Source organism: Pleurodeles waltl, chromosome 2_2, assembly GCF_031143425.1.
Source record: "Pleurodeles waltl isolate 20211129_DDA chromosome 2_2, aPleWal1.hap1.20221129, whole genome shotgun sequence".
Lineage (NCBI taxonomy): Eukaryota > Metazoa > Chordata > Amphibia > Caudata > Salamandridae > Pleurodeles > Pleurodeles waltl.
Window position 1 is genome coordinate 968248142 of NC_090439.1, and position 24590 is coordinate 968272731.

The following is a 24590-nucleotide window of genomic DNA, read 5'->3' on the forward strand; positions in this document are numbered from 1 at the left end:
ACAAAAACAAAACAGACCACACACATCAGCACATCAAATTAATACAAACGTTCATAATACTTTCTGTCACACCTACTCCCACCCTCATGACTACACAAAGAATGCAAATCCTTACTAATATTTCCTCCTACATTCTCACTCTTCACAAACACCTACCACAAGCACTCCAACACAGCAACATTCATTCACCTGCCTCTCACCCATTGCACAATTTAGAGCCTTACGTTATGACCCACATGCTCCTCCACCATCCCTAACCCATACTCCTTCTGCACTAAACAGATGCAAGCAAAATAAACATTATACTCTTAATAACTTTGCATCATCTTGTCTATTACACAATAAGGCTACTCTACATCAAAGGTACATTCTTCATGTCTCTCTCAGCCACCAAGTCAACCACCAACACACACAGACCCAACAAAATGCCTCCTAAGCCTGCTTGAAGAGGAACACTATTTTAAAAAACAGGACTATTGTGACCCTCACACAGTTATCAAAACTAACACACCTGCTACAAGCTCAAAATATACTGCTCACCCTTCTCCAAAACAAAAGAACACTGCAACAAACACACATTTTCTAAACTGCCTGCTCATAAATGCTCGATCACTCTAAAAAAAACAAGCACCACATCTACGACCTGCTCAGGGACACACAAACTGACTTACTATTCGTAACGGAATCATGGTTGGGAGATGACATGGCCCCAGTGTTGAATGAAGCCGTTCCTCCAGGCTATCAAACCATCACACAAAACTGTATAGGTAAGAGAGGTGGTGGAATAGCTATTGTAGTCAAACAAGCAATAAATCTCAGTAAAACAGACAGCATCTCCATACAAGGTTGTGAGGCCATCCTCACCAGATGCAACTCTACACCAACTTCCTCCTGTAACTTTCTCCTTCTTTACAGACCTCCACCTAACAACTCAACATTCCCAGACACTTTTACAGATCCAGTTTCAACCCTTATAACATCATACTCAAACCTATGTATTCATGGGGACCTAAACATTTCGTTTGACAAACCCAATATGCCCCATCCAAAAACTATCACCACTGGCCAAGTCACATTGAACCCACATCATATTGTACACAATCCCCCACACGTCGCTAGACACATCCTAGATGTAATTTTTGTGAAGCCTGAACTATTTATCGTTCAAAGCATCACGTCAATCACATGGTCAGACCACCATTTGATAACTTTCCAACATAAAACACCACAAATCAACACACCCCATAGCAACTTACATGCATCTATCAACCATGGAGCAAACTCAGTTTTGAAGTCTTAGAAACATAACTAAAAGCCAACACAGATCTAGATACAATTAATTCTGTTCCAAAACTTTATGAGTGGCTACAGGAAGCTTTCGATATGCTAAAACAACTCAGAAAAACTAAACAGGGCAAAAGAAAACCAATACCTTAGGGAAACACAGAACTTAAAAAGATAAAGCAACATATCAGAAGGTTGCAACAGACCTGGCTCAAAACAAACAACATTCAAGACAAACTTCAGCTACACAAACGTAACAGAATATACAAATCATCAATCAAAAAAGCTGAAAAAAGGGTACTACTCAGACAGAATTCTACATGCTAAATATGCAACTAAAGAATTTCATAAAATTCTCAATGAATTTCAGAAATCTAAATGCATTGAAGGATGTCATCCCACTACTCAAGATTTCACAAACAAACTGGCAACTCACTACACAACCAAGGCAGACACATTGGACTCCTATCTAAAACAGAAGAAAACCATCAGCACCAACCCTTTCCTAAAATCCCCTCCAAGAATAAACCAACCCAGCCTCTCCACTCCTTCAAACAAATATCACAAGGTGAAATCATGGATTTGATCAAAGCAAGCAGGCCTTGTGGTTGCCCTTCTGACCCTTGTCCACCACACATCTACAAGAACATTGTTTTATCTACTTCTGCTGCCACACCTGTAAGAAGAATCATCAATAACTCTAACTACAGGAACATTTCCTGAAGATCTGAAAAATGCATACATACGTCTGTTTTTAAAGAAAACCAACCTAGACCCACAAGACCCCAACAACTACAGACCAATCACAAATGGGCCTTTCCTGGGAAAACTGATAGAAAGAGCAGCATTCACCCAGATGTCACAATTCATTGAAGATAATTCCATACTGTAAGGAAATGCCTCCTTGGCATGGTTACCCCCTGACTTTTTGCCTTTGCTGATGCTAAGTTTTGATTTGAAAGTGTGCTGAGGCCTGCTAACCAGGCCCCAGCACCAGTGTTCTTTCCCTAACCTGTACTTTTGTTTACACAATTGGCACACCCTGGCATCCAGGTAAGTCCCTTGTAACGGGTACCCCTGGTACCAAGGGCCCTGATGCCAGGGAAGGTCTCTAAGGGCTGCAGCATATCTTATGCCACCCTGGAGACCCCTCACTCAGCAAAGACACACTGCTTGCCAGCTTGTGTGTGCTGGTGAGAACAAAACGAGTAAGACGACATGGCACTCCCCTCAGGGTGCCATGCCAACCTCACACTGCCTATGCAGTATAGATAAGTCACCCCTCTAGCAAGCCTTACAGCCCTAAGGCAGGGTGCACTATACCATAGGTGAGGGCACCAGTGCATGAGCACTGTGCCCCTACAGTGTCTAAGCAAAACCTTAGACATTGTAAGTGCAGGGCAGCCATAAGAGTATATGGTCTGGGAGTCTGTCATGCACGAACTCCACAGCACCATAATGGCTACACTGAAAACTGTGAAGTTTGGTATCAAACTTCTCAGCACAATAAATGCACACTGATGCCAATGTACATTTTATTGTAACATACACCCCAGAGGGCACCTTAGAGGTGCCCCCTGAAACCTTAACCAACTACCCGTGTAGGCTGACTGGTTTTAGCAGCCTGCCACACTTGAGACATGTTGCTGGCCACATGGGGAGAGTGCCTTTGTCACTCTGTGGCTAGTAACAAAGCCTGTACTGGGTGGAGATGCTTATCACCTCCCCCTTGCAGGAACTGTAACACCTGGCGGTGAGCCTCAAAGGCTCACCCCCTTTGTTACAGCACCCCAGGGCATTCCAGCTAGTGGAGTTGCTCGCCCCCTCCGGCCACGGCCCCACTTTTGGCGGCAAGGCCGGAGGAGATAATGAGAAAAACAAGGAGTCATCACTGGCCAGTCAGGACAGCCCCTAAGGCAACCTGAGCTGAGGTGACTCTGACTTTTAGAAATCCTCCATCTTGCAGATGGAGGATTCCCCCAATAGGGATAGGAATGTGACCCCCTCCCCTTGGGAGGAGGAACAAAGAGGGTGTACCCACCCTCAGGGCTAGTAGCCATTGGCTACTAACCCCCCAGACCTAAACACGCCCTTAAATTTAGTATTTAAGGGCTCCCCAGAACCTAGGAACTCAGATTCCTGCAACCTAAGAAGAAGAGGACTGCCAAGCTGAAAAACCCTGCAGAGAAGACGGAGACACCAACTGCTTTGGCCCCAGCCCTACCGGCCTGTCTCCCCACTTCTAAAACACTGCTCCAGCGACGCTTTCCCCAGGGACCAGCAACCTCTGAATCCTCAGAGGACTGCCCTGCTCTAGAAGGACCAAGAACTCCCGAGGACAGCGGCCCTGTTCACCAAAGACTGCAACTTTGAAACAAAGCAGCAACTTTGAAACAACTTGCGTTTCCCGCCGGAAGCATGAGACTTGCCACTCTGCACCCGACACCCCCGGCTCGACTTGTGGAGAACAATCACTTCAGGGAGGACTCCCCGGCGACTGCAAGACCGTGAGTAGCCAGAGTTGCCCCCCCTGAGCCCCCACAGTAACGCCTGCAGAGGGAATCCCGAGGCTCCCCCTGACCGCGACTGCCTGCTCCTCAGATCCCGACGCCTGGTAAAGACTCTGCGCCCGCAGCCCCCAGGACCTGAAGGATCCGAACTCCAGTGCAGGAGTGACCCCCAGGAGGCCCTCTCCCTTGCCCAGGTTGTGGCTACCCCGAGGAGCCCCCCCCTTGCCTGCCTGCATCGCTGAAGAGACCCCTTGGTCTCCCATTGAAACCTATTGAAAACCCGACGTGTGTTTGCACACTGCACCCGGCCGCCCCGTGCTGCTGAGGGTGTACTTTCTGTGTGGACTTGTGTCCCCCCCCAGTGCCCTACAAAACCCCCCTGGTATGCCCTCCGAAGACGCGGGTACTTACCTGCTGGCAGACTGGAACCCGGGCACCCCCTTCTCCATTGAAGCCTATGCGTTTTGGGCACCACTTTGACCTCTGCACCTGACCGGCCCTGAGCTGCTGGTGTGGTAACTTTGGGGTTGCTCTGAACCCCCAACGGTGGGCTACCTTGGACCCAAACTTGAACCCCGTAGGTGGTTTACTTCCCTGCAAAAACTAACAAACTCTTACTCCCCCTAGGAACTGTTGAAAATTGCACTGTGTCTAGTTTTAAAATAGCTATATGTGATTTATGTGAAAACTGTATATGCTATTTTGCTAATTCAAAGTTCCTAAAGTACCTGCAATACCTTTCATTTGAAGTATTACATGTAAATCTTGAACCTGTGGTTCTTAAAATAAACTAAGAAAATATATTTTTTCTATACAAAAACCTATTGGCCTGGAATTGTCTTTGAGTGTGTGTTCCTCATTTATTGCTTGTGTATGTACAACAAATGCTTAACACTACTCCTTTGATAAGCCTACTGCTCGACCACACTACCACAAAATAGAGCATTAGTATTATCTCTTTTTGCCACTATCTTACCTCTAAGGGGAACCCTTGGACTCTGTGCATACTATTCCTTACTTTGAAATAGCCCATACAGAGCCAACTTCCTACACATACTTTCAGACTACCAAACTGAATTCCACCCAGGAAGAGGCACTGAATCAGCACTCATAGCAATCTGGGATGATCTTAAAAACACAGTCGACCACAATGGAGTTGCTGCACGACTTCGCTTGGACCTCTCAGTTGCCACTAATACTGTTGACCATGACACCGTAATTCAAAGCCTCCACGAAGCTGGCATAGAAGGGACTGCTCTCGACTGGATTACATTCTACCTTCAAAACAGAACTAATATTATCTATTCTCCCCTCTTCTCGTCCAAACCCTACCTCACGAAAGCAGGGCTCCTCCAAAGATCAATCATCTCACCTATGCTTTTGAACATGTACATGATGTCATTACCAGAATTGATCAATGATTTTCAACTCTCATGCTACAACTATGCAGATGACACACAAATACTACTTAAATTGGAATGCCCCAAAGACATTGAAAACTCACAAATCTTCAGGTGCCTCGGAGCACTTGACCAGTGGATGACTTGGAGCCACCTCAAACTGAATGCTTCCAAAATGGAAATGCTCACATGTGGCGACTGCAAAAATTATGACCCACTGTGCGCCTGGCCTGACGATCACAGACCACCTCCTCAAGTATCCAAGGAAGTTAAAAACCTTGGAATTACCATGGACTCCTAGTTATCAATGAATGCCCAAGTGGACAAACTGGTACGTTCAAGCTTCATCACCTTGAAGACTCTGCGACGCATCTTCCCCCACCTCGGATTTCCATACAGGGTGCAGGCTGATATCTCTCTTGTACTATCCAAACTGGATTATGCAAATGGCCTTTACCATGGATCATCTCCATCTATTATGAAAAAACTACAATGTACTCAGAACTCAGCTGCAAGGCTACTATTTGAGGTAAAGCCAAAAGCCCATTTCTCCCCTGCCTTGAGAGCACTACACTGGCTACCCATTGCCAGACGATCCACCTTCAAGGTTCTTTGTATCACCCACAAAGCTATACATGGAACAGGACCTCTTTTCATCAGAAACAAAATAACCAAATACATTCAACAAATAAACCTCTGCTCAAGATTTGCACCCCACCTTAGACCACCACCATACAAGAAAAAGACAATAGGTGGTACATCAGAGGAAGATTGGTGGGAGAGTCTCTGGAAGCATATGCACACTTCTGGGACGGATACCCTACTGGACTTAGGGAAGGGTGACAGAATGAACAGCCTCCCGTTTCGGAATTAATTGTTGTCAAATATGGTGAGACCCTAGAAAGGTACAGCTGAAAGTACAGGGACAGTCAGAAACTGTTTCCTCGTCTTTGGGTGGATTACATGGAGTACTATAGAAAGGCATTAGAAGGATTGGTGAAGGGCAGAAATGTGAGGGACTATGAAAGACTTATCAATCTATTTGAGAGAGTACATGTTCAGTAATTGTTTAGCAAAGCTGTGCCAACAGCTGATGGATTTAAATCTCACTGTGCTTATGAAGAAGGCTGATTTCTGGATTAGCATAAAGGTGTAAAACAGGTTTATAAAGCGCAACTACTCGCCAGTAAGGGTCTCAAAGTGTCAATGAGGGTACATGGAGTGTGTAGTTCTGGGGAGGAGGTTGCCCCAGCCAGTTTTTTTTTTTTTTTGGAGGGTGGGGAGGGGGATGAGCAGGGATTATCCAAGTATCCCTGGGTGTCAAGATCATGGTACCAAAGGCTTATATGCCTGACAATACCAAAAGGTAGCAGTGGGTCACCATCAATGGGTAGAGGATGAACACTCTGGGAGACACAAGAGCCAGTAAGACTACTGTTAGTGTCATCTGGTGTCATATGTCCCTGATGTAACACAAGGTTGTATGTCTCAACCTTCCAGAGAGCAATTCTGCAGTGAAGGTCCTGGTCACCCATATTAAGTACCTGGACCTACTGAGGTCATTAGAGGTGTCTCCTTTAAGAAGCACACAAAATGATGGCATACTTGCTTGAGATATATATTATTAGGGTAGAATGTGTACTGGGCCAGAATTCTGCTCTGTCCCCTCCATTTTTTGATATGTGGTCCACCAGGTTGTGACAGCAGCCAACCTGGTGAGCCACTATCCAGTGGCACTTGGTCCCTTTGAATGGGAAGTAGGGGGGGGGGAGTCTCAGGTTCCTTGAAGACAGCAGAATATCCAGCCATACCTGCTGACTGTCTGTTAGAGAACGACCTAAAGCACATCATCTGGAACGAGAAGGAGCTCAGATCTCACCAGGAGCTGTTGAAATTGCCTGAGGGGCTGTGCTTGACCACACAGTCCCTGGCAGTCCAACAGGGGAGTCAAAATGACAGATCTAGAAAAAATGACCCAGGTACCTGCCAAGAAGAGGAAACCTGCCCTACAGATTCTAAAGGTCTAAGAAGAAGCTGATCCTGAGGGTGACTCACAGGAACATGCAAGGGTAGACACTGCCACCTCTGAGCTAGCAGATTGTCAATTTGAGTGGCGTGGCCTACACTGATTTTTGTAAAGTGTAGAGGAAGTACCCCATATTTGAGGGCCAATGGTGGCACGCCAAGGTACTGGCAGCTGGGAGACACCTCCAGTGATCATCTCATTTACTGGGAGAATGGTCTCCTGTATAGTGAGCCTAAGGTCCATGAGCCTGGGTCAACCCATGTGTAGGTCCCCCAGCTCAACTGGGCCATCCTAATGCAGATGGTTCAAGATAGAACCCTGGCAGGCCATCTCAGACAGTCCACAAACACTGACCAACTGGTCACCCACTTCCATTAGCCCTGGATGCAGTCTGCTGCATTCAGCAAATCTTGCATGACTTCCCAGGCCTGTCGGAAGTCAGGGGCAAAGCACAAGGTCCTCTTTCTTCCATTCCCAATAGTGGGAACACCCATTGAAAGGGTGGGCATTAACATTGTAGGCCACTTGTACCCCAAGACTGCCTTAGGCAACAGGTTCATCCTGGTCTTGGTTGACCATGGTACACAGTCCCCTGAGGCCATACTCCTGAAGTCACTGACTGGACCCGCAGTAGCCAGAGCACTGATGGGGATACTTAGCCATGTGGTTTCCCAAGGAGGTTGTGTCTGATCAAGGAACCAACCTCATGTATGCCTACTTGAAGTCCATGTTGGAGAAGTATGGGGTAACCTACAAGTTCTCCATTTTATACCACCTTAGACCAGTGGGCTTGTTGACATTCAACAAGATCCTAAAAGTCATGATGATGGGCCTATCAGAGCCCTTGAGGCATAAGTGGGATGTCTTCTTGCTATGCTTTCTCTTCGCATATCACTAAGTGCCTCAGAAGGGAGTTGGGTTCACTCCCGAACCTCCTGTTGTCCAGAGGGCAAAATGGGTCAGTGGAAGGCGTTGTTCTCTCCTCTATTGTAACCACAGCTCCATAGAGGGACTATCGCCACTTATCTGGTTAGTTCACCTCTCTCTTCTCAGTGTTGGCCTTTGGACTAAAGAATGACTGTCCTCTTCTAGCGGTTGGTCAACTGTATCCTGCCTGGACTAGAAAACTTCAGTGCCACCAGCTTGGATGACATTACAGTTTTAATCTCTAGCTTGGATGACCACCTGCACCACCTCTGGGCAGTGCGAAAGGCAGGCCTGTCTGTCAAAGTCAATGAGTGTAATATACGGCAGGGATAAGAGGTGTACTTGGGCCACCCTACTTGGACCACCAAGTTGGTGGATGCAAAGTTCAGCCTCTCCAGCCAAAGATACAGACCATTATGGCTTGTAAGTCTCCTAAGACCCAGAGTGAAGTGAGGGCCTTCCTAGGCTTCACTGGCCCTCTACAGGAGATTTGCTAAGGAATATGGCACCAATATTGCCCTCTTAACAAAGCAGACTTAAATAAAGCAGCCCAAGAAGGTGATCTGGACAGAGGCCCTTGATACCCCAAAGCATGAGGGTTCAAGGAACCCGACTTCCCAAAGGAATTTCTAGTCCCAACAGATGCTTCAGAGAATGTCACTGAGGCAGTCTTGTCACAGTTGAATAATGAGGGCTTGGACTAACCTGTAGCCTTCATCACCAGGAGGTTTCTTCCCAGGGAACAAAGGGGGAGTGCAATTGAGAGGGAAGCATGTTCAGTGGTCTGGGCACTGATTAATTTGAGATCACACCTGTATTGGACTCACTCCTAGGTTCAGACAGATCATAGGTCCCTCTCATATGGATGATTTAAATGTGGGGTTGATAATCCAAAAGTATTGAGGTGGTCAATCTTGCTAAAGGGCCTGGACTTTATAGTAACATCGCCCTGGACAGACCACACCAATGCTGATGGTCTTTCCTGATTCTTCAGCCTTCGCAATGAGAACTCCTGTAAGTGTTAATACTCCCTGCTTTCTGCTGGGGGCACATGTTGAAATTGACCATATTTTGCCTGGTATTGCCCCAGACTGTTTTGCCTTCTGTAGCTGAACCTGTTTTTTTGTTAGCATTAGGACTCTGTGCACTTTTCCCTCTTCTAACCAGTGGTTCAGTGCTTGTGCTCTCACTTCAAAACGTGGTTAAACTGGCATCCACCTAATTTACCCTTAACTTACTTAATGCTCCCAGTATATGGAACTATATGTGCCATGTGCCTGTAAAATAAATGCTACAAGTGGGCTGCAGCACTCATTTTGCCACCCCCTAACGTAGCACTGCAAAACATGTCTCAGGCCTGCCATTGCAGCTTGTAGTGCAGATTAAGACTGCCATTTCAACCTGGCAAAATAAACCTTTTGGAAGGGCTAAATCTTCTATTTCAGTACTTATAGGTTACCCCTGAGGTAGGCCTTACATGACCCCAGGACAGGGTTCATGGTATTTGAAAGGTAGGCCATATATTTAATAGTTTAATTGTCCTGGCAGAGAAAAATATCCAAAGCTGTTTTTCCACGGTGGCTAGGCTTGCTCTCCCATAAAAAAAGCACAGAGTTAAATCATAACTCCTTATAATACTCCTTATAATATATAACTTCAGTTTGAGACTAGTCCGACTAGGAATGTACAATTCAACCTAATGGTTACGTTGGATTTTAAATGACTATTTTGAAAATGCCACTCATAGAATGTTGGCATTTGCCTGACTAAGCCAAATGTGCCTTTCTGCCAGTTTCACCTAGCGGATAATAGTTCTCCTGTGGTGTGATGTCTACTCCCACACACTGTGGGCAAATGGGATGTGTGTGGAGAGGTGAGGGTCTTCCTGACAAGATGACTGGGGAGGAGCTGTGCCCCTGCCCTGACTGAACTTCAAAGAGTAGCCTAGGGTGTATCCAGCGCCTCTCAACTTCAGAAGAAGCCGAAGCTAAGAGCAAATCACCTCTGGGCCTACCTGCACTTTGTTTCTCTAGCCAGGCTATAGCCAAATCCAGGGTAAAGGGAATAACCGATCAGAACCAGTTTTAGGGTTAGACAAAGGAGTATCTCCCACCCATCTGCTGGCACTATGTATGAAAGTGTCATCTCCAGCACCTGAAATCAGTACACTTCTGGACCCGTGAAGACTCAGAAGGACTGCACTGCTATCTGCAGCGTGAAGGCAGACTTTACCTGCTTTCCCTGAAAGGAGGGCCACAGAGGTGACCCTACTGGTCAGTTGGCTGACCTTCCTGTGTGAACGAAAGAGACACAACAGGTTTTTTTAGAGGCCATTCCTGATTTTGAGCTGACCAGAGCCAATTGGACCTGACCAGGTCCCCTCTGCTGGCCTCTGTGGTAGTGAGTCCTAACCGCCAAGTGCTGTTTTCAAGGTTCTGGACCCTTGGCTGAAGAGACAGCTCCACAGAGCCATACAGCACCATTCTCACACTGAACTCAAAAGGTTAAACTTCCAGCAGGTTGAACCTGGTCCTGTGTCATCTGCGTGATTTAGTGCAATTGGCCTGACTTTGTGACTTTGCTTCACTCCGGCCGGCGCAACCAGATGCTTCATGCCTTTTAGTCCTATGTCTACCTAAAACTTTAAAAACTCATAACTCCAATTCTATAGATTAGATTTGTCATTTTGGTATCATTTTATTTATTCAAATGTACTCTATAGTTCAAAATAGGTTTGCATTTTTTCTTGTGTTGTGTTTTCACTTTATTACTGCTTAAGAGTTGCATAAATACTTTACATAGTCCCTCTAAATAAAGCCTGGCTGTTTTAATGCCAATCTACCAGATTGTTAAGCACTGGTTTATTAAGTGACTTTTGTGGTTCACCCTGAAAAGGCTGGTGATTATTATTTGAAGTAGGTATACACCTATTGCAACCAATAATGTAAAATGCTTGGAGAATTTGGAAGGCTTCTACAACGCTAATACAGAACAGCCACAGCTGCAAAGTCCCTGGCACCAAGGTAATAAAATTAGTAATAAGTCTCTAAATGCTTCATGATTTATCATTCAAATATCAGCTTCAAATATCTTTTAGAAATTATGGGTTCTGAAAATACACACATTTTCATCTCATACACACTTTTCAATTTTGGTACACATATATTAATTTAACCAAGTAAAAGCATCTAATGTAGTTGGCTGGGCTACCCAAATGAGAGCTACCATTAGCATCCAATCTGCTCGTTGGAGAAGCCTGGTCTATATCGCCTCACGAAAGAGCAAGCTTTCGACCTGCAGTAGTGCCGGTATAGGCCCCTTTAACTGTTCTGATAGTCCCCTACTGATTGGATCCTGCAAATCTAGGACAAAAATGGAACTGGAAGTGGTGGAAAGGGGCTATTCCTTAGAATTCTAAGCCTTTCTCACACCATCAGGAGTTCAGCTTCTGAGAGATCCAGACACATGTAAAGTTCTTTGAAGGTACCTGGGATATGTTAAAGAAATGCTAATGCCCCTGCCAAATTGAACAAAAGAGAAACCAGATAGCATTCAATTCTATTCTACGGTTTTAGAAAGATCATCAAATTTGAACAACCAATGTCGTGAAGATGAAGCCTTACAGACAATAACTCCCACCCGAGCCCCGGAGAGTTAATCGTTAATAAACCTGCAGACACGCACTGGCAGTTTCACGAGGCTTCCAGTCACGAATCATCTATTGAAAGCTGTGTCCTTCCATTGGGTCTTAAATCAGACCTATGTTTCTAATCTATGTGCAGAACGTATCCATTATAAATAACACTGACAGACTGTTATATTTAAACGTTTTGGATAGAGTTTGTGGGACGGACAGTCGCACATGCCTGCAATTGAGCATCCCCTACAGTGGGTCTCAAGGACCCATCAGTTGTTCCTGAGGCCATGATGGAGTTTGAAGCTACAGACTAAGTGCGCACAGATGAAAATTACTTTCAATATTTGTAGATTCAAGCAGGAGCATTGCTTGGCCAGTAAGGTGTGTGTGTGTGTGTGTGTGTGTGTGTGGGGGGGGGGGGGGGGGGGTTTGTTGGAAGCTTCAGATTTCCCAACAATCACGAAGGAAATGTTAAAATACATTATGAAAAGCAGGACACAATGGGGGCTTAAGAGGTGAGCGGAGTGCGGGTCGCTATTTGTACTCATAACACTATTTTTCAAACTATCCAAGATTTAAGGCAGACACGAGAGAATGTATGTGCGTGTTTGTCGAAGTGGGGATGTAAAAATCTAGGATTAAATCCGACAGATACCTCAACATACCAGACTGAAAGCACCTGTACCAAACTATTTACTAGATGACATTTTTAGGGAGGGGTGTAACAGCCGAAACACTCTACCACCCCAATCCCCCCACAACTACGCCCCTATACAAGAAAGATGCGGTGGGTGGGAGGGGTGTTTCTTCATTGGGATATAAAGCAAAGGTTTTACACTGAAGTTTAATTCTTGCTATGCTCGTTTTACTTTCCATAGCAATCCTCCTGCACCAATCATAATAGAGGCCATTCATAATACAAGAAGCACCATTTTACTTCCTGCTTCGGTAAACGCAGCAGATGAAGAATGCGGCTGCAGCTCACTGCCCTAAACCACTCCTGTAGCTTAAAAACATCTTATGTGCTAGGATTCCAGCACACCCAACAGATAAGCCTCTTTGCCCACAAATATTGGTCTCCAAATAGGACTGAGTGGAAAGCACACATTCTAGAGCGGATGCTCTTCTCGTGCTAGCAACAAAACGATTGAATATCCCATTTTCAGCCGAGTTCCTGTTTCGTTTGACAAGCTGGCGCCTTCCCACCCACGAGAAACCCAAACGGTGCTTTCCAGACTCCTCAAACAAGGCATGCTCAGGCAGACAATCTCACAATGGCGCAGACCCCAAGGATGACGGGAATGACGTGTCCGCAACTTTCAGCAGCACATGCCAAGTGACATGACCTGGGTGCTGTCAGCAAGCAACGGAACCGCTGCAACGACACAGCCACTGACATGAGAAGAGAGGAGACATAATTAACCCATTAACTAGCCGACGTCATCTGCAAACTGCATCATCTTCTGCGGAATGTTCAATATTTTCTTCAGTGGAAGTACAGCGACTACCTCACTGTGAATAGCTAAAGGACATAAATAACATTCTGAAAACAATTAAGGTGCAACTTCTGAGACACAGTGAAAACAAATTTGATTAAAGAAAGACCTCTGTTTTAATAGTTATTGATCATTAAAAAAGTTTAAACCTGCATAGCAATCATTTCAAAAATAATTATTTAATGTTCCTTAATTAAACTGTACACAGCCTATTCTTGAGAGCACAGAGCCTGTGAGCTGGGTTTTCAGCAGTCCAGTGCAATGAATTCAAGAAAACCCATAAATCGTGGATCCATTTGCATTTTGTCCCTGCAAGCACCGTGTTCCTTTTGTTCCGCCTGGCTTTGGCTCCGTGTCCGTGGCTCCGCACTGGGCAGAGTATAGCTCAGTCCCAAGGCAGTGTTCCTCAGAGCCGTTCAATGTCTCGGTATTTTTTTCTTAGGATGGAGACTTGGTCTTTGAAGAGGACGGGGTCGAGCCTCATCTGTGAATGGAGCAGCGGCATATAGCCAAACCAGCTGGCAAATGTGTTCATGCAGGTCTGCCTCTGGGCAAAGTGGTCTGGATCGGCCCAGCGGGAAGCCCGGGAAGTCTGCAGAAACAGGAAACAAAGTTGAATAAACAAGTTTTTAAAGAAAGCACGATACAGAACATGAACAAACCACTGAGGACGATCAAAAGATTTACTTTAAAAATTAATTGGAAAGACCTGGAACGTTTCTGTAAACAGGACTTGCAGGTTAACTAGTATGTCTAAACCCTTAAACTTGTGGAAAACAGTTGGATCGAAGCAGGCCTTCTCGCACTCTTCCAACCAGGGACCATTTGACTCAATTGCGTGATGAGGCTTGTATGCCAGCATATGCAGCAGCTTACAAAGCAGACACGACTGAAACACAAGCCAATTGCAGGCCAACCCAGCAAAGCATACAAAGCAAAGGGGCAGCCCTACTCCTCACAGCTCTTCTCCTTGGTTGAGTTTCCTCTTGATATAGAAGTTTTCTGAAGTTGTGGGCTCACCAGTCCAATATTTATACTCATTTCTGCCTTTGAAGTAGGCAAACTTCAAAGGAAAGTCTTTGTAGTGCACAAGACCCTGCCTCGCCCTGTCCTGGCACCAGACAAACTCCAGGGAAGTGGGGGGAGGAGGTGGGGTTGGAGACTACTTTGTGTAAAGACAGGCACAGTCCTATTGAGGTGCAAGTGTCAGCTCTCCACTATGGGAAGACCAATCAGGATATGCAGGACACACATCAGCTCCCTTTGTGTGACCGTCTAGAGTGAAGTCACAAACAGCCCAACTGTCAGTCTGACCCCAGACGTGTATTCAGCAGCCAGGCAGAGGCACATAATGGTTAAGCAAGAAAATTTCCATTTTCTAAAAGTGGCATTTTCAAACACACACACGATAAAAACCACCTTCACTAAAAGATGTATTTTTAAAATTGTAAGCTCAGACACTCCAAACTTCATATCTCTATCTGCTTCCAAAGGGAAATCACACTTAAAAGATATTTCAAGGCAATCCCCATGTTAACCTATGAGTGAGAATGAAAACAATCTTAAGCTAATGTCTTTAAGCAAAAACGTAACTCACCAAAAATTATCCATAAGGGCCAAACAACATGGTGAAATCCAACGGCTCAGCTGAAGACCCCTTCAGGCCATTTGTCCGGGAACGTTTTAGGGGAGCGTCATGTCGCCCCGTCTCGGTAAAGCTACTGAGTGCCCCGGGAAGGAGAGAGATCCCTCATGGGAGGCCCTCCTGGGCAGCGCGGACCTTCGAGCCCCGGAACTGGAACATCAATCACAGGGAGATTGAGCCATTTTATGGCTGGCATTGAGACCCGTGAAGACCACACTAGCTTCTTTCTGGAGGAAGGCAGACCCGCCCTCAGTGGTCCTGTGGTTCTAGAGATTATGGCAGGGCCTCGCCATGGAGCGTCTGGCTGACAAAATGGATGGCTCGCGCAGAGGGTTTGATTTTATCTGCCCCCCCCCCCCACCGATTAGGTTTCTCTCACGGGCCTTCCCCTTACAGCATGTAGTCCCCGTCTTCAAGCGCTGCATCTTTTCTATGTATAGAAGCTAAGTGCGGAGGGTGGTCGAGTGGGGTTAGAGTTGTTCCTTCGGCCTCGGGGAGGGGGCTCTCCATTCCATGGCCTTTAAATTTGAATCTGACAATCAAAAGTATTGGACACTTGTTTTTGTTGTAAGGTTTTTGTAATTTGTACTGATGCCGGAGGCGGATGGCGGGGTCCACCATTTGAGGGTGAAAGGATTGGTTTTCAGCATGTGTTTCTCTCTGTTGTTTGTTACTCTTGCATTGGAATGAGGAGGAACAGGGAGAAGAGCACACAGTATGGTGGGGCGCCTGAAGTTTTATGTACATGGGCATGTTTATTTTCTTGTACTGAAATGTTAATAAAAACAATTTTACAAAAAGAAAAAGAAAAAAAAATATCCATGTGAAAAAAACAGATGTACTTGTACAAAGGAGGAGGGCAGCATTTCTATGTATGGCAAAACTGTGGTGTGGGGGGGGGGGGGGGGGTTATGCTGGGGTGTGTGGTTGTGGGAGCTCACACTAAGATGACAGGAGCAGCGCTCAGCAGGAGTTGGAAGTTATCCAAAGAAGTTAATATCCCGGAATTCACAAGGACCCTGAAGGCCAGCTGACAGAACCGAACCAAGGACAAATACTTTGGAAGAAGGTTGAAGACCTACAGGTACATTGCAACACTCCAACCATGGTGGCCCCATATCCGTGTGATTTTGTGAAAACTAGTTTTACCTATTTTTTAGCCCGACACTGATACTGGCATTTTTCCTTTTTACCCTGTACGCTTAGTAAGTCAAGCCACAGATCAGCTAGCTTGTTAACCTGGCATAGGTGATAAAACTTGTCTCAGTTTAGTAAATCAACCTGCACTGATCCATTCAGATATCTCCCCTCACTAGACATTATTATTCGAGAAAAGTGGCTCCAGTGTATTAAATACTACACAAATGTGTGGGGTGTTTTTATTCCATAAACTTAAGTCAGGAACAAGGTCCACGTTAAGGCTGAAGAACCTACCACAGTAGCACTCGACATGAGGCTGGGGAGAATTTCTTCTTCACCTCGGGCACACCCAGTTGAAGCAACGGATGACTGATTTAAACAACGATGCGTCTATTCAGCCTTATACTTTTCACTAAGATTAACTTGGCTTGATGAGGGCAGTTCGCAAGCATACTAAATTAAATCAACCAGTTGTTCATCACTACAACTGGAGGCGATGCAGTGATGGAGACTATGAACTTCAAAACCCATTCAAACCTCACGCCAAGGTTTACGAAATTAGAGTAAGATACCAGCTGTGCTTGAAACTGGAAGAAAGGCTTGGCTGGTTGGTAATATATATGCTGTTCAGGCTACCGCACATTGGGAAGTCAATGTCCAGGCCTATGCTGATCCCAGGACTTAAGAGCTAAGCGACAATAGAAGATTAAAAAAGCATTCACCTCAACAGAGAAGCAATGTCAGGGTGTTAAACCTAATACATTTCTCAATCAAAAGGCAAATTCTTCCGGCACACAGCAATACTGAAAACTTGCCACCGTTTTTGCATATGGGACACACTTTCTCATTGTTTGTGACTTCTTTGCCTACTTTGTGTTGGTACATTAGCTAGGGGTTAGAATAAGCAGGGGCTAACGCAGGCCCCTGCGGTGCCGGAGGCCCCCAATCATTCACGGGGCCCCAGGCCATTAAGGGGCCCCCCAATCAACCTTTGGTCAATGGGTAACTGCGAAATATGGGAGACTTGGGGAGGGGTAGGGGTCAATACATTCTGAATGGGAGGGCCCCACTATTTTGCAATACTCCACTGAATACGAACCACACATGCATCAGAGTGGGCGAAAAAGGCAGGAACAGTAGCCCATGTCTGAACGTTTGGGCACTGTAGCAGAGAGGACTGCAGGCTTGCAGCTGGCTTCGTGGACAATAAGTAGGCGGAACATTCAATTAGGCAGATTTTGGTCAGAGGCTGCAGAAAGCGATGCTTGCATGGTACACTCTAAGAGTGGCAGAACTGGAACAGTCGCGCAAAGTCTGCTACTCTTGACAAGACTGCTCGGGCCAATATGTGACGATAAGTCTGTATCATCTGGATGCCTCGAGACACGTGCCGTACCGTGGGGGCGGTAGAGCTGGGGAGTGCCTTTTACGCCTAGTTTCTTGGGCAGCTGCCGGGGCCTTCCTGCCGCCCGTGGAGACAGCATGCCACATACCATGCATACAGTGTGATACAACACCAGGACCCTCCATCAGCCAAACGCTTCCTGACTTTTTATGCGGCACCCAATATATTAACAGGCGTGGGTGCTTCACTCCAAAGAAACAGTATTAAAGAATGTGTTCTTACAGTAAGGAGCAGGTTTTTTTTAATTTTTTTATTATTCTGTTGCAAATCATGTCCATCCACAAAACGGAGATCAGAGATAACAGCGTGACAACTGCGGATCATAAACAGCACTTAAGAGGGGGACGTGCCAACCCAAAGTGCAGGCCACGTGTAAGGCGTTCTCCTTTGTGAGAGGCAACCTGCTGTACGGCGCGCTGCACCCCTCATCTGGGAGAGCTTGAAAGGGAAGGCACGGAGCAGCAGGAGGCTGGCTGCCGGGTAGAGATGAGAGCCCCACGGTGGAGGATTCATGCAACGTTTCAAAGACTCCTTTCAGCTGGGATGACGGGCAAACAATCTTGGCAAAAACCTTGTGACGATCCTCCAGTTCAATTACAGAGGCGTAAAGTAGGGCACACCATTAGATATTCTCACTGCCTTTTTTATGAATTCGTTTAGGGAAGGAAAGCCGAAATAAAAGCCGATTTTAGATCCAAATGTACATTTAATGGTTGCTGCATGTCTAAAGACAACCCAAACACTTATAGAACAGAGCGAAGAGGCTTCCTAAACCTACCTGTCCCATCATTGTCTCCTTATATTGTTTCTTCTGTGTCACTTTGATGGGAGGCAATTTCGTGACAGCGGACACAAGGAAATTCATGAGAAGATCTTCACAATTGGCCAGTTGGTCCACCATGTTTTTCAGACTTGCAGGCAAGTAATTAGTGTACAGGTAGTGATAATATCTGAAAACAGAAAAAAATAACATTTTTTACAAAGGTGTGTAAATAGGTTTAGCAAATACTCCGTGAACAGCCATTACTGCAACTCATTTTACGGTGTCGCTGTCCAATTCCAAAGTAAGAATTCTCTATTTTGTTTTTTTCTCAAAAATAGTTCTCATTTTTCTGCACGCAGGAGATTCCAAATATGGGCTAAACATTTTGGTCTCGTTTCTAGTGAAAGTGGAGGATAATACACTGCTTTGAAGTAAACATCTGCAAAACTAAGATGGGGAGAGCCCAATCCAAAATGGCGAGTTAAGAACAGAAAGGCAACACAAGCACTGATGCTGCATCCAATGGCGGTGGTCTGATACCTAAGGGGGGGGGGGGGGGGGGGAGGGAGGGAGGGAGGAGGCGGTAAACTTCAGTTATAAATGCTTACGGCGCACGCAGTAAAAGTGTTAACGAAGTACGTGCGTGTTGAGGGAAACCGTGCATCTGTCCCGAGCGAATCTTTTCACCACAGGCCCCACGGCATGGCTGCATCTGAAAATGGATGCTCAAGCATACCGTGTATCGCTGTAACCAACAGCCTCAAAGCAGCATAAGGCACACTGGCGTACTGCATAGGGGTAGAGGATTAAGCTGCCCCTCATACTTTGGAAAATCTGAGATATTGTTTTAGTGCGTTGAATACACCGTTCCATTCAATTTATAGCTGGACAACTTGGAATGCATTCACCTGTATGGGTAAAGGGAGGGCAGCCCATAGTGCGCTCTGCGGAAGTGACAACTTTCCACTGTGCCTCATGCATCCTGAGAGGACACAACCGACACTGGCGCCTTGAAACCCTTCCACCGGGGGGAAGAGCACGAAGCAGCCCCAGCACTCCCTGAACGCTGAAACTTTCCCAAATGTCTAATGTAGTCTTCCATGTGTCCTGACAGGAGGTGCACATATGGGGCCCGGGCCCACTGAAGGTGCCTCATTCTTCTGCTACACAGGCTTCCCTTAGGGAACTACAGCCCATTAACACGTCGGTTTCTGCTCACAATGCCAGTTAGAAGGTAACTTGTGTGCGGAAGTGGATCAAATCATGGAAGCAGAAACAGGAAAACATGCCTGTGTTTTTAGTATCTACGGAATATAAAACTAAACCTTCAGAGTTAAAATATGCCACATTACATTTGTGTCAACTGTAATAAGGAGCTCCTATATTTATTAAGTCTAGCATTGCAACAATGTTATGCTGTGTGGTGCATCCGGTTTCATCTCTGCATGAGCCCACTCTGTGACCCAATGGGACATGGTGGGAAATGGCAGACCAGCAATATCATCTGAAGCTCTTGATCAGACAATTCACTGTTTGTGTTGAGCAATTCAGCTTGAGGGGCACTGACGACTGTATGGGAGGGACCTGGCTAGGCTTAAATTCTTCCAAGATCAACTTCCTAATGGAAAATATGCAGTGCTTGAGTGAGGTTTCAAAGTCTGCCAGTTTCCGTTCCGTGAGTCGCATTTATACAGCGCCAACTGGACAGAACAAGCATCGACAAAGCCAAAAAGTCTTGCCTATGCGAGAGCTATTCGCTTTGCCAACATCTTTTAGCCATGTTCTACAGCAGTGTGTATGCCGTTTAGAGGGGCTTAAAGTTAGCACAGTGGTGTGGCATAGAGTGGCTTACAGGTGAACAGTTGTGGGTGTAAGTAACAAACAAGGAACCAAACTTCAAATCAGCGCAAAGGTAGGAGGCATTAAAGGGATGAATGCCATAAAGGCAACTAAAATAGGCAGGCAGCGACAAGAATCATGAAGGTGTAAAGGTGTTGTTAGTGTGGCATTTATACATAATAGAGTAATCCAACTCATGCAAAATGTCATTTTAATTGCAGAGTAAGCCAAAAGATGCATGTGTAAATAAACAATGTTCACAACTGCGTGTGAAAGAACTGGAAACAGAGGAAGTGCCCTGAAACGCGTACCTCAATCACAGTGTGACATTAAGTTGAATCAATCTGTGCTGCGTCTATGCTCCACAGAAATAAAAGGAAGTGAAGCCTGGTACGCACTGGCCAATTAGGAGGCAGCAAAAAAGATTGACAATGAAGCCAATGCATGGAAAGCAATGGGCAGGCTAAAATCTCTTTAGGTAAACAATACCCCTTGCAAGCAAGACCGCATGCAGCGGAAGCTCTATTGCAAGGAAGACCTAAAATGTCTCCAGCCTAAGGCTATTCTTTCTACTCTACATGGCTAGTCTTTAAAGATTTATACGTGGATGAATTCAATTTAACATTTTAAATGTGATCTGCAGATTTTGCATTTATATGAGTTAAGTAACTTCTTTGCCTACTCACTCTCAAGGAACTTTTTCATGGTTTCTGAGACAGCTTTTGAAGATTTTAAGAAAGAGGACGTTTTTATGCTAACAGTAATAGGAGCATTCTTCTATTCCAAATTTCTAACATTGAACAAAATGATGCCATAATGGCACATGCCCTTAAATGAAACACACGGACTGTGGATTGACAATTACAACAGGAACTACCACAGGTTTGAGAGACTGCGGTACAGCATGCTGTTTCATTGTCTTTTGAAGTCTGAGGCTCTTGACAGTTGACTGGATGTTTAGTGGGATTCTGCCATCAAAGTGAAGCGTCCAGCAGTCATTTTCTGCTTGTGATCAATAGTAGTAGAATAAGGATGCCTATACTAGACATGCTACAGGCACATTAAATCTGTCAGAATACTTGTAAGTACTTACTTGTGGTAAATAGCAGCTCCTGTCAGTACCATGGAATAATCGTTTGTCCACTTAGAAGTGTAGCCCCATCTCTCCTTTGTGCTGTCCCAAAAGTGACTGCGTGCAGGGTACCCGACAATCCGCTCCGGAAAGCTCTGCCACACTGTAAAGGCAAAATCAACCTGCAGAAGCAAGAAATGAGAATGTGTGAGGTGAGAAAACAAGGAGCAAAACATCAGATACAGGTTTACTTTCCAACTTCAAGACAGACCAAGTTATCAAGCAGGGTCTACAAAATCTTCAGTGCATCAAGATACCAACTGACAATTTACTTGACACTTAAGAGCATTCACATATTAAAGAGTACACGAACAGTGGTAAATCAGGGTAACATTTACAGACATCCCATTACAAATTATAACTTTCCAAAGAAACACGAATATCTAAAAAAAAAAAAAAAAAAAAAAAGTACTTTTTTACAGGTAAATGTTTCCTTATATCTCAGTAACTTTACATCCGCCCTGCTTTCTGCCGGTTTAAGAATAGAACAGCAGTTTGACATTTGAGTAGGAGGAGGTATGGTTTCTCACAGGTCCCAGAAGCCTGCTCAGCTGGTGACCTCAGCTCTTCAAGGACATCAGAGAACAGTCCATTTCTCACAGGGTACTGACACTGTGAACAGTTGAATTCATTTTGCTTATCAGTTCTGTGCTCCATTTTTCTCACCCAAAGATTTCAGAAGGCAAGGCAGACATTTCCTCTAAGGCCTGAGCATCCTATGCAGACATGCCATGCTGGGCTGAGTTTTCAGCACAATCTTGCAATTATTGTGCGGCTTCCTTTTAGGTCATTCAGACAACAGAGCAAACGTAAATTCATGGGCTTCTTTAAACAAATACGTTCCTTCTAGATATACCTGCTCTTGAGTCTGCTTAGGAAGACCCACCGTACTTCAGGAAACAATGGCTACATGCTCATCCAGTCCCACGCCCAGCATGGTGTTCTCCGGTGACAACAGCTGAGCTGGGTTCTTTGTTGGGGGGCTGTGTAAGGATGAGGCATGGGTAGTCGAAGATGAAATCGGTCATGCCATAAAACAGAGTAAACCATTTGTTGGAGTAGCGGCGACTGCATCTGCCAGTGTATTACTCGTTGACATGAGGTGCAAAAAAACTACTTTGGGGGTTGCTACCATCCACCATTCCACGTTTTCATAAGTCTGTACAACCAGAAGCTCACTCCCGGCACAACAGTCCTCATGAAAGTCTCCCCACTCCCCCTTGCAACGCCTCGTTTTCTCGTCTTTTCGGGTGAACCAATTTTCCCTCCAAGACTTTTCTCTATGTACATGTTACATGTAGGGTGCTGGACTTGGATTTGCGCATTGCAGTTCTAGAAAACGTTTCTAAACTATCTGCAGAGGGTTTTCCAAAAAGTCTCCCCTTTTTGACTTATTGGCTTTGTCAAAGTTTTTTTGTCATGTTGCACTGCATAAATGACACTGTACAACCTTGTTAAAGTTGTATATAAAAAAAAAAGAAGCCTACAAAAGCTTTTGATGGCCGACCAAACAAGCATGCACGCATCCACAAAAAGGCACGGGCACTTTATTTTTTCTTTTTAGCTACTGATGCGAATTGGATCAGTAAGTAAAACATATAGAAGGCATAAAAGTGTGTTTTTTGTAAAGCAGAAAACAAGAAGTAATACAGCATATGGTGGGAGGAACGTCAAATCAACACAGAGTAGGAGGAGCGCCGCAGCAATGGAGGGAAAGGATACGAAAGAACAGGGAGAGGGTGGGAGAGAAAAAAACAGGGGTTGGGGAAAGCAACATGGAGGGTGTGGGTTGAGTGAAGAAATGGGGAGAACCACACGTGCAAGCTCAAGTGGGAGGGGGGGGGGGAGGAGAAGCAATTAGGACACAGAGAGCAACACAGTGCACGGGGAGAAATGTACACAAGCAGTGCTTGTGTTTTTGAGCAGTTTCCCTTGTGCACATATTGTGCAGAAAAAAAGTATTGCTTGAAAAGCAGGGAGCCATGCCAGCTAATCAAGTAGACTGTAAAGCGGCAATGCCCCATGGGGGTGGGAGGCAAACAAGAGTGACAAACGGGAACATGAATAAGAAGCGGGCAAATGAGATTCACAAGGAAAGTCAAGCAACGGTAAGAAATGGGCGGGCACTAGGCCCCTCTGTGTTCTTGGAAAGCCACTCTATGCCTCACAACAGACTTCACATGCGCTGTTTAGTAGGCTCGATCATGCTTTCTATTTAAATGTATTAACCAGGGTCCCATGTGACTGTATTTTTTGGTTGTATAATGCAGTTTGAAATGTTGCTTATTTAATCAGTTTATTGACCATGTGTAGGAAGTTGGCCTGGAGTGTGGTGAGCACCTACAGTGTTATCACCCTATGCCAGGTCCAAGTATCCCCTATTAGTAAGGTGTAGTCCGTGTCTAGGGAGCCAGGGGTCTCTAGAGGTAGCTGTGGATGAGCAGCCAAGGCTTATCTAGGAGACATACAAAGCTTCTGCAAGACCACTGAAGTCACACAACCCTTACACACATGAACGAACCACACAGTGTTAAAGGTGCTTTATTATGGCAATACAAATACCAAGATACTATATATGCAATACCCCAACTGGAGGCAAGTAAACACTATTATATACACATTAGAAGTCAGCGATTAGCATAAAAGACAATAGAAAACAGGGAAAACAATAGCAAGTACTGAAGGGAGGGTAGGGTGGGGGTGGAACCATATACTAAGAAAGTGGAATGCGAAAGTACAGCCACCACCCAAGGATGTGGAATTGGTAAAGGGGAGCTGGAGGAACTAAGAACCCCAAAAGGTAAGTATAAGAGTGCCCCCCAGCAACCAGGAGAAAAGAGGTAAGTATCTGGTTTTCCCCAAACCCACCAAAAGAACTTCAGAAGATGATTTTGCAAGACCCAGACAAGACTGCAAAAAACCAAAGGTGGATCCTGGTAGAGGAGGGCTTGTAAAAGAAGGGGACCAAGTCCAATTCACGTTGGAGTGTCCGGTGGTGGAAGGAGTCACTACCCACCCATCTGTGGATGCAGGACCAAGTGGACGGTGAACGAAGACTGTCAGCAGTACAACACTGGAGTAGCTGAAGAGTTCATGAAGTGATGCAGTCTATGTCCCACGCCGGAAGAAGGATTGCAGTCGGTCAGTGGTGTGGAAAAACCACTAACAAGGCTAGGCAAAGGCAAAGGCAAATGTCGTGGAAGAATAAATGCGGAGCTGCCGGGGACAAGCAAGATCCAAGGGGACTCAACCCATAGAGGGGAGTCCTGGGTGACCCTCAGCAGTGAGAAGAGTCACAGGAAGAAGAGGCAGCCCCCACAGGCAGCAAGCACAGGTGTCGAGGTGAGGCCTACACAGCACACTTAGAAAGGAGTCCCACGTTGCTG

The 24590-nt window shown here is 45.5% G+C and overlaps 1 protein-coding gene across 1 annotated transcript in view; it reads right to left on the bottom strand.

Annotated features, from left to right (window-relative positions):
* Positions 1 to 13357: 13357 nt before the first annotated feature.
* EXT1 (exostosin glycosyltransferase 1) overlaps positions 13358 to 24590 on the bottom strand; it is a 248912-nt gene continuing 237679 nt past the window's right edge. The window contains exons 9-11 of the mRNA XM_069220651.1: positions 21166 to 21326; positions 18249 to 18420; positions 13358 to 13872 (exon numbers count right to left, since the gene is read on the bottom strand). Of these exons, the coding sequence (XP_069076752.1) occupies positions 13687 to 13872; positions 18249 to 18420; positions 21166 to 21326 (519 nt within the window). The 3' untranslated portion in view covers positions 13358 to 13686. The remainder of the gene's footprint in view (positions 13873 to 18248; positions 18421 to 21165; positions 21327 to 24590) is intronic.